The sequence below is a fragment of the Myotis brandtii genome, unplaced genomic scaffold (assembly GCF_000412655.1).
Source record: "Myotis brandtii unplaced genomic scaffold, ASM41265v1 scaffold105, whole genome shotgun sequence".
In the NCBI taxonomy this organism is placed as follows: Eukaryota; Metazoa; Chordata; class Mammalia; order Chiroptera; family Vespertilionidae; genus Myotis; species Myotis brandtii.
The window spans coordinates 3,113,842-3,124,380 of NW_005353538.1; the positions used below are offsets into that span (position 1 = coordinate 3,113,842).

At 46.6% G+C, this 10,539-nt stretch overlaps 1 protein-coding gene across 1 annotated transcript in view; it reads left to right on the top strand.

The window, feature by feature from the left end:
* The window catches only part of ZPR1 (ZPR1 zinc finger), a 14,818-nt gene extending 4,620 nt beyond the window's left edge, over window positions 1–10,198 (top strand). The window contains exons 3-14 of the mRNA XM_005856897.2: window positions 312–402; window positions 741–811; window positions 1,434–1,520; window positions 1,669–1,791; window positions 2,101–2,148; window positions 2,330–2,396; window positions 2,765–2,835; window positions 3,667–3,756; window positions 4,196–4,306; window positions 4,955–5,041; window positions 6,863–6,928; window positions 7,613–10,198. Of these exons, the coding sequence (XP_005856959.1) occupies window positions 312–402; window positions 741–811; window positions 1,434–1,520; window positions 1,669–1,791; window positions 2,101–2,148; window positions 2,330–2,396; window positions 2,765–2,835; window positions 3,667–3,756; window positions 4,196–4,306; window positions 4,955–5,041; window positions 6,863–6,928; window positions 7,613–7,744 (1,044 nt within the window). The 3' untranslated portion in view covers window positions 7,745–10,198. The remainder of the gene's footprint in view (window positions 1–311; window positions 403–740; window positions 812–1,433; window positions 1,521–1,668; window positions 1,792–2,100; window positions 2,149–2,329; window positions 2,397–2,764; window positions 2,836–3,666; window positions 3,757–4,195; window positions 4,307–4,954; window positions 5,042–6,862; window positions 6,929–7,612) is intronic.
* The last annotated feature ends 341 nt before the right edge of the window (window positions 10,199–10,539 follow it).

Here is a 10,539-nt window from a genome sequence, read left to right on the forward strand (position 1 = left end):
TGAGAGCCTGGCGCGGGGCGGGCGGCGGGCCCGGGCGGAGTGAATCCCCTGCGTGTCCACGCCTCCCTGTCTCCTTAGAAACAAAGGGGGGCCGGTGCCGAGGCTGACCAGGTGGGAGGCCGACCAGGTGGGGCGTGTGCAAGGGCTTTGTACATTGTTGAGAAGGCGCCACGTGAGCAGGACTTAGGCGGGGAACTCGCCCCACGTGGGTAGCCGGGGTCTGATGGAGGGCAGCCTGGCCTTCCCTGGGGGGGCACTGCTGGCCTCTGACCTCTGACCTCTCTGGCCTGCACCTGCTTCTCTCTGACCAGGACATGAACCGGGAAGTGGTGAAGACGGACTCGGCCACCACAAGGATTCCAGAGTTAGATTTTGAAATTCCTGCCTTCAGCCAGAAGGGAGGTAAGTTCAGGGTCAGGTATTTGGGCTGCTTATGCGTAGCTGGACCCTTACTCACTTTCTTGTAAAACCCCGGCCAGGTCTAGTGGCTGTGTGTGGGTTTGGTAAACGTTGGGGTCTTCATTGACTGACCATCAGCAGAACACTTAGCTAAAGCAGTTTGAGATGGTGTTTACTTACAGGGTTTTGTCATCACTGTTGTTAGAGCTGAATGGAACTTTGTTGCTAGCCTCATTTTACAGATGAATTCAAGGCCTAAGGAGGTCACACGAATTGCCCGGGGTCACACAGGCACTTGAGAGCAGAGCCCAGACTCCCCTGTCCTTTGTTCTTATTCCCAGCTTTGACCACTGTTGAAGGACTGATCAGCCGAGCCATCTCTGGCCTGGAGCAGGACCAGCCCACTCGAAGGGTGAGCTGGGGTATTCTGATTGCAGCAGCTCAAGGAAGAATTACTTACATGCATCTGAATAGAGTGTTCAGCTTTCCACTAGGTGAACTGTCTGACAGAATGTCGGGAGGACTTTTAGGGGAAGTATATGGCGATGCCATAGCTGCCGAGATGTTGCATACAGAACATCTACTGTTCTTTCCACTTCGCCTTCGCCAGTGTATATTCAGGCCTGTCGCCGCCAACAGACTATGTATCATTACCGCTGAAGAGCCTGTCCTCCCTTGGGTTTAGCTATGCTTTCTGAGTGTTCCACTGTCTGTTTATTATGACAGAAGTGATATAATTACGTATTAGTCATCTGTCTTCCTAACTAGCTGGGGAGCCCCATGAGGGGACTCAGATATTTAACCTGGCACGAATGCCTGGTTTAAAGGGTTGAATGAGTGAGAAAATGAGGCTCATCTGGCACCACCCATAAACTTCAAATTATGTGCTACATCTTCTTGTGAAGTCTGAGTCTCTCTGTTCCCACTCACGCTAAGGTGATGATTTCCTGATGGAAGTGACTCGGGCACGACAGGAAGTGAGGGCATAAAGGTCTATGACCAGGGCTGATACTTTTACTCTCGGTTCCTGTCAGGCAAATGAAGAAGCCGTCGCTGAAAGACTGGATGAATTCATTGTCAAACTGAAAGAGCTGAAGCAGGTGGCCTCTCCTTTCACCCTGGTGAGTATTGAGGGTGTCTAGGTGCCTCAGTTTAAGAGAGGAGAAACCGTTAAGACTGTCTGGGATTTTTCCACTGTGGTGCCTGAGTGGGCTGATGGTAGGTGGAGGATTTTACATGGCTTATAATTAATCTTTACCCGTCTGTTAGATCATTGATGACCCCTCAGGGAACAGCTTCGTGGAAAACCCGCACGCTCCCCAGAAAGATGACGCCCTGGTGATCACACATTATAACCGGACTCCGCAGCAGGAGGAGATGCTGGGGCTCCAGGTAAGCGAGCTGAAGAAGCCAGAGAGGAGTTGGTGGAAACTTACTTTGCTGCTATCAGCACGTTTGTGCTTCCCATCAAGCTCATGTCAGGGCTTAGGGTGCACTTTACAATAAAGGACGACAATAGCTTTGGTCTTTCCTTAAGCTCTGTTCTTCCCTTGATTGGGGCTTTGCTTTCTAGCTTCTCTGTTAAACTCATGAGGTGGCAGCTGACAAAAGCAAGCCACAGCATTTTCCCACGCTCCAAGGCAGGGGGTCGGGAGGCTGAGATACACGTGCAACATGTGATTTGCATCTCTGCTACTTTAGGCAGAGGCGCCAGAAGAGAAGCCGCAAGAGGAAGATCTCAGAAACGAAGTGAGTCCCATTGGCTACTGTGGAGGAAGGAGCAGAGTTGTGAGCTGAGACTGATGCTGTTCAGTGGCTCTCTTCCTCTCCACCAACACAGGCGACCACCGCATACCAACTGAATGCTTTAGCCTGACAGGGCTCACCTGCCGGGGAGGGCTCACCCCCGCATCCCCATGTTGTGTTCCAGGTGCTGCAGTTCAATACAAACTGCCCAGAATGCAATGCTCCAGCTCAGACCAACATGAAGCTAGTTCGTATCTTTCGTCAGGCAGTTGGGTTGCTCCTCTGACTTGGGTGTGAAGAATATCTTCAGGCTGGAGACCACTGCCTTCATGGAAAACACGTTTCATTCTGAGTGATGAGGATGTTGCCTGTGATGAGGCCACACCTTGGCTTCTGGGTTTACAGAGAGAATTGGGCTGTAGTCTTGGCTCCTGCGAGTGGCCTGGGCCAACATTTGTGAACAGGAGGCACCGTGGGTTGTGACCTTGCCCTCTTCTGGAGGACTAGGGCTGCTTCTTGGGATCTGTTTCCTGTAGTCCTGGGACCAGGGTTTGGGTTTGTTCTTCTCAGAGGGTGGTCTTGCTATCCTGGAAGCAGGTTCCCTTAACTCCAGATCCAGAAATCCCCCACTTTAAGGAGGTTATCATCATGGCTACCAACTGCGAGTACTGCGGTCATCGGACCAATGAGGTGAGGGCTCCATTGGTTGGGAAGACTAACTTGAGGGTGACCTCTCTAACCTTCACCCTTCTTAAATCTGCTTTGGGATGAGGGAAGTGGGGGATGGGTCTTTCTCTTAGGCTTAGTGTAGGGTGAGGGGCCATTGAAGGAATTGGGAATTGGCTTAGAGGAGAAAAGTTAGAGATAATCATAACTTGTTTATCTTCTATCTGCTTAATCATAACTTGTTTAAGACCTCCCTCCCTCTCTGTCCTCATCCAAGGACATGTTTCCATTGATTTTAGAGGAAGGAAGGAAGGAAGGAAGAGGAAGAGGGAGAGAGCGAAACATTGATGTGAGAGAAACAATGATCAGTTGCCTTCCATAAGCACGCTCGTTTAAGACAGTTTGGTTTTAAGGAACAGGAGCCAGATTTTGACTCAATAACATTTTCGAAGTTCATAAAAATAGAATGGGCTGCCTTGGAGGGCTGTAAATTCCCTTTCCCTGAGTCTATTCAAGCATAAGCTGTTAAATTCTTAAGCCAGAATATTATAAAGGGGATTCACATGTTGGATGCAATTGAATGTCCCTCTCAAATCCCAATAATCATTTTTTTAAAGGTAAATTAGAGTTTCCTGTCACCTTGGGGCGCGTTTTGGCAGGTGCTGAGCACTTTGCTCCTGGTGCACTCTCGGTGTTTTTTATTTGGATGACCGCTGCTACTATTGATTTAGAAGGCTCTGTGCTTGGTAGCCTTTAGTGGGCCTGATTGGTGGTCCAAGCCGACCCTGTGAGGTCTGCTGGGCACGAGGCTTGGCTCGGGGTCTTCTTGCTGTTGCTGACTTCTGTTGTCTGCAGGTGAAATCTGGAGGAGCAGTAGAGCCCTTGGGCACCAGGATCACACTCCGTATCACAGACCCCTCAGATATGACCAGAGACCTGCTCAAGGTAACAGCTTGCGTGGGAAAGTGACCGTCTTCCTCACGTGACTTGTCTCTCGGGGAAATTGTCTTTTTAAATGATGTCTTTTGGCTGTGTGGTGCCTCCTTACTTCTGTGAGTGGAGGCTCAGAAGGCGACCCACAAGCTCTTTCTGATGAGTGGGCAGCTGTTTGCTGGCAGTGTCTGTGAGGCTCTTGTCTCTGGCCTCTGATGACAGGACACCTGGCAGCTTGGAGCCATGACTCAGTGTCCCTTTATTAGTTTGGTTCCATTCCTGTGGTACATAGGATAGGAGTGAGTCCAGCTTTAACTAGAAAGTCAGAAAACGGGGACGGTTGACTTTGTCCCCAAACTGTCACAGGCGGTATTAATGTGGCAGGAGGACTCTGGTTAGCTTTCTCTAGTGGCTCCTGATTTAGAGCTTACGCTGACCTCTCATCTCACAGTCTGAGACGTGCAGTGTGGAAATCCCAGAACTGGAATTTGAGTTGGGAATGGCTATCTTTGGAGGCAAGTTCACCACACTGGAGGGGCTGCTGAAAGACATCCGGGACCTGGTGAGTAGTGCATGGCTACTTCAGCAGTGCTGCTGTGGGGAGGGGCTAGGGAACCTCACATGTCCTAGTTTTGGGAGCTGATAATGGGGTTTTTTTTTTGCCTTAAAGCTGATTTAAGAGACTTAAATTTATTTTGGATTGTGAAGATAAGTTTATGGGAAATTCTGATTGGAAATTCCTAGCTAGGCCTTAACTCTGAGACGTGTGTGGTTTTCATTTCACTGTAAAATGAGGGGTGAAGGTCCTTTCAGCATCTAAAACTCCCCAACATATATATGCATTGTCGACTTAGCCCATATATTTGTCCTCCTGATGAATCATTTCATTTAATTCTCAGTCGTTAGGCATTTTGTCTTTGTAAATTATACTTTGCATTTCTTGTTAAATTAGGACTAGGGCTCACTCATATTGTAAGAACATGTTTATAGTTTGTTTCACACGGCCAGTTGCCGCCTTGGCAGATTAATCCATAAGCTCTTAGGAATAATCAGAAAGGTGGTTATGGGATAAATGAAGACCATGCTTCCCCTACTGGACAAGCTGTAGGAGTTGTACCAGAAGTTGGCTTAACTTCCACCCCGACCAGGCTTATGGTCAAACCTATAATACAGAGCCAGCGTACAGCAGTGTGGATGACGTTTGTTGCAGGTGACCAAGAACCCTTTCACACTGGGTGACAGTTCCAATCCTGGCCAGGTGGACAAGCTGCAGGAGTTTAGCCAGAAGTTGGACCAGGTGAGAGGACTCTGGCTGGTCAGTACTTGTGGTCCTGGGGCTCCAGTGAACGAGAGGCTGCCTACCCTTTCTTGCTCCCTTTTAAACATTTAACCAGCGTGTTGGGGATTCTCCTGGTTTCCAGGTCCCATGTCATCCTCTTTCTCAGTTTCCTCCCTTATATTGTTGGAGGATCTTCTCCACTAGTTTCTTGAGAAAGTGCATGGGAAGTGAGATTTCTGGGACCTTACATGTCTGGAAATTTCGTTATTCAAGGATTCAGTCACCCTACATTGATTAATGGCTGGGAATAGAATTCCAGGATGGAAATAATTTTTCATCAGAATCTGAAAGACATTGCACTAATGTTTTCCACGTTCCAGTTTGGCTATTTCAAAGTCTTCAGGCATTTTGATTTCTGATCTTTTGTATGTGACCTGTTCTTGTACTGCTTTGTCCCTGTGATGGGAAATTCCGGGATGTGCTTTGGTGTGGGGTCAGTTTGCAACCACTGTGCTAAGCACTTGGTAGGTCCTTTGAATCTGGAAACTCATGTGGCTCAGTTATAGGAAGCTTTTTAAGGTGATCCTTTTGAGAACTGCTTCCTTTCTGTTCCTTCTGAAACCCTGTGTTTTGGAATATTAGACTGACTTTCTGGTCTTCTGTAAAGTACTTATCCTTTGTCCAGTCTTCAGTTTCTTTGTGTTTTCTCTACTTGAGGAGATTACCTCAACTTTATTTTCCAATCTTTTAGTTGAGGTTTTCATTTTCACTAACATTTTTATTTTCCAAGAGCTTTTTTTGGTCTTTGAGTACTCTTCCTCTGCCTTTTTAGAAAATAGTGTAAGGATGTAGCATTTTTTTCTTCTTGAGAATATTAATGTTGGGCTTTTTTTTGGCACTTTATTTTCCTTGCATTGTTTCCATTTCCTCTAAGTTGTTCTTTGTTTTGTTTTTTTTTTCCATGTAAATGTCTGTCTTTCAATATTAGGGGCTTTGATGTCTGGTAATCATTTGTTGTCTATTTAAAAGTAGAAAACTAAAAAACCCGAGTGGCGGTGATTTGCTGACACTGGGCTCATTGTAAGGGATTTAGTTTGGCCTCATTGAGGTAGCGCCAAAGCCAGAGTGGTTAGGTCTTTCTTCTCAGGCTGGTCAGGTTCCCGTCGGGGGTGCTCCATTTCCTGGTCTCAGGTGTTCTGGGAAGAGGGCTGGGGTATGTCTGTTTCCAATAACGGCACATTCATTTAATCTCCTGTCTTGATTCCCTCCCTTCTACCCTCAACTAGGCCATGGCCCCAGTCCATAGTGTGTTGTGGTATCTTCACTGAATCCTTCAGTCTTCTGCTGGGGTAGAGGAAGGGCAGTCCTTCAGTCTTCTGGGATAGAAGTTGGCCTGTTTGGAGTGGGAGATGAAATTGGGGATGTAAAATTGTTTCTTAAATAATATCAAACAGTTCTTATTTTATTTATTATTATTTTTAATATCTTTTTTTAAATCGATTTCAGAGGAAGGGAGAGAGGGAGAGAGGGATAGAAACATCAATGATGAGAATCATTGATCGGCTGCCTCCTGCGTGTCCCCTACCCGGGCATGTGTCCTAAATGGGAATCCAAACCTGATCTCCTGGTTCATGGGTCGACACTCAACCACTGAGCCACACCGGCTGGGTGTAAACAATTCTTACTTTAGATCTTCTCCACTCTACTTTTAGAAGTACCTCATTTCACCAGTTCATGAAACTTGGGCATACTGCAGTGTAAATTGGCTTGATTCTCATCTGGTAGACTTAGCTTCTCCATGCTTTGTAAAATTTACATACTGTATTCTCTCCTCTTTAGATCATGGAGGGTAAAATGAAGGCCCACTTTATTATGAATGATCCAGCAGGAAACAGCTACTTGCAGGTACAGTAGACCTTCCCTTATATTTCATGGAGATATGTTTTCTGACTTTCCTTGAACATGTATCATTTCTCCAGAAACTGAGACTTGGTTCTAAATGAACTGCTCTTTATCAAGGAACCTCTTAGCAGAACTTAGAACATAAGGGAGAAAGGGGGGAATGTGGGAGTGGTTGTAAGTGTGTGTCAAGAGTGAAAAAAGGATACTTCTAGGCTCCTTCCTCCTAAAGTCTAGTTGTCCCCAGCTCTAAGTCCAGTGATGATGTTTTCATTCTGCAAGTCTGATTGTGGAGTGAGGAGAAATGGTCCCTTGTCCAATATAGGAAAACTGAAAGGCGTTAAACTGACTGGGGAGATATTCTGGTGATTGACAATAACATTAATATTTAATGAGCAGTTATTATGGGTCAGGCAAAACTGTTCTAAGGTCCTTCCATGATTAAGACTATTATTACACTCTTCATAAGAAGGTGCAGGTAGAAAGTATTTTAGGTGGACTGTTCCCTAATTCTACTCCTGGCCCATGTGGCCTCTGTTGCTTCCCACTAGTTGAGCCTAGTCATGGGGAATTGGTGGTGCTTAGAGTAAAAAACTCAAGAGTTCTGGAGAAAGTGGGCATTGGAAGCAGCCTGGGGAGGGAGGATAGCAGGATGGTATTGGCACTGATGATCTGTCCTTGGCCTTCCAGAATGTGTATGCACCTGAAGATGATCCGGAGATGAAGGTGGAACGTTATAAGCGCACGTTTGACCAAAATGAGGAGCTAGGGCTCAATGACATGAAGACGGAGGGCTATGAGACAGGCCTGGCTCCACGGTAGCAGTGGACCATTTCCCAGCCAACCTCCTGTACTGCTCAGACCACAGGCTTACTTATTACTATCGGAAAAGCGGGGAGTGGCCTCCTCAACTGCTCCTGTGGGGAGGGCATCTGGTCTGAATAAAGATCCTGGCACACTTTGTAAACTGTGTGTGGTGCAAGTGCACCCCTGTTGGGTATTTGACCTTATTTTGGAGGTTGTGAGTCAGCTTGGGAAGAGACCTGGAAGCGAACTATGAGGAATGTCACTATCACTTTTTCCCACAAGTCTTCGCCCTCTGTCCACACCGTGCTGTCCTCTAGAGCTGGAACTCTGAAGCTGAAGAAGGTGGAAGACAGCTGCAGCTGGAGTTTAGGTGTTGGTTTTGGGTGTACAAAATACTGACTCTCCACACGAAGGGAATCTTCCGAGGGAGGGAGTCCAGCACAGGTGAAGAAGTTCTCATTAAAACGATGGCTGTCAAACTGCACTGGCCCGGAATTCACTCTCCTTAATTGATATGCTGGTAGACTCCACCTCCTGAAGAAAATTTTCTCCAGTGTGGCCACTGTAATTTGGAGATTGGAGCTGGCATTTTGTTCTTCCTTCACAGATGTATGAGTGCTCACTTTGTGCCAGGCACACACTGAACAGTGAGCAAAACAAAGTGCTGCTTTCGGGAAGCTTGAAGTCTAGTGGGGAAAATGGACATTGGGGGTGGGGGTGGATTGATAATAAACCGATAAGTAAAACAGTAGGTCAAGTGGTGATTAGTGTTATGGAGGGATGTAAAAGCAAAGAAGGGGTATGGATAGTGTCAGAGAAGGTGGGGTAGGTATTTTAAATAGAGTAGTCAGGGAAGGTCTTAATAAGGTAGAAATTCCACATTCAGGCAAAGCCGAGAAGGAGGTAAGAGAATAAGCCATGTGAATAGCTGGGAGAGGAGATTTCCAGGCAGAGGAAACTGCAAATGCAAAAGCTCTGAGATTGGAAGACGTTGACCAGTTGGGGGTATTTGGGAGCCTCTAGTCCCGCTCTTACAAATGGAGAAACAGGTTCAACCAGAGAGGGAGGGCTGCTTCCAGTTGTGTGACTTGGCACTCTGTGGCCCAGACCCTGGACTCCCCGGCGAGTGCTCTGTGTCTGCATTAACCACTGATGACTCCTGCAGTGCTGGCTGCAAGGTAGTTGTTCAAGAAAGACCTGTGGATTGAAATACTATGGCAACCCCTAGCATTTTGTGCTGCAAACGTAGCTCGGAAGAATTGCCTTGGTAGTGTCACTCTACTCTCGCTGCTCTACTGCACTATTCTCAAAGATCACAAGCGGGATTTTCCACTTGGGAAAATGTTCTCATTTTCCATTTCTGTCACATTGGACAGTGGACCATTTCTCTTCTCAACCTGTCTCTTCTCTCGTGATGCTGCATCCCTGCTTTCCCCTGTACTTTGGACATTCCTTGTGTGGAATCTCTGCCTCCTCCCTCTTAAATGTATTTGTTTACAGAGGTTCAGTTTTCAGACATCTCTCCATAGTGAATGCTTTGGCACCTTAACTACTTCTATGTGGGACTGACTCCCATACATGTAGTTCACATTTCTGTGAGCAAGAGTAAGGTGTTTTAAGAATTTCAAGACTAAAGTTAGCAATAACTCAAACTATAAAGCTACAGCACTTTGAATAGGCTTCTAAGCAAGTGCTCTACCCTATTAGATTGCCCATAGATGTATGTCCAACTGACTTGGGGATCTGTGTTCCCCAGGCCGTCTGTTTGATCATTTGGTCTCTTGAATGACTTTCCCTATGGGATGGTTATGCTTGAAAGATGGGCCCTGATGTCAGGTTCATTTCCCATTGTGAAGGGGAGAAAGTGGCATTTGGTTTATCACTGTCTTGTGAGTTTGGTGTTAGGCAGTCTCACAGATTCCATCCAGTTATTGGGAATGATAACCTGAGTTTCTGAACCAGGAAAGACTGACTGAGGAGAAGGTACCAGACAGATAACCCAGCTGAGGTACCACTTGCTCTGATGGCCAAGGCCTGGAAGCCTTCAGTTTCACACTCCGCTCCATCCAGTCTCACTATGCAGCCTGATGGGGGTGAGTGTCCTACCCCCCAGCTCTGGCATATGGCATGTGGTTAATCTGTTAAATGATAATTCTCCGCAGATGCTTGCAAATTTTCCATCCTGTATTGTGCCTTGTTAGGTGACTGGAAGTAGCATGGGTAACAGGTATGGGAAGGGTCCTGCTCAAAGGCCAGAGGAGAACAGTCAAACCGCCAGCCCAAGAACATGTAGATTCAGGTTCACAACCATGATAGACGGGGAAGGTAGAGTTCGTTTGTGAGGGCACTTCTACTTCATATTTCAAGCATATTAAATATAGCCATATTTAGCCAATAGAGCTGTGAACACAGGTATGGAGTGTACATCTGTCATGACGTGAACATGGAATAAATATGAAGGGCAATTGACTTTGCTAGTGGAGAGTGTTAATGGGTTCAGTAAGACTCATTGTAACGTTAGTATGTGTCCTTTGTACACCTGGCATCTCAGTTGTAGCACACTGCAGGGGATGATTCCTCTTTAAATTTAAGGCAGTGTGTTTAAGACACTTGGCTTTATTCTTATGTTTAAAAATGTTTGCCCATGTCTCTGTATAGGAGAATGGAAGTGTTTTCAGCTGAGGAGAAGGGCCGGTGCTGGCTGTGTGTGTTTGCTCAGGATTGAGGAAGCCCTTTAGTGCCGGCACCTCTAATGCCTCAGTGTCCTGGTCTGTTAAATGGGGGTAATAAAAGCAGTCACTTTGTAGGGT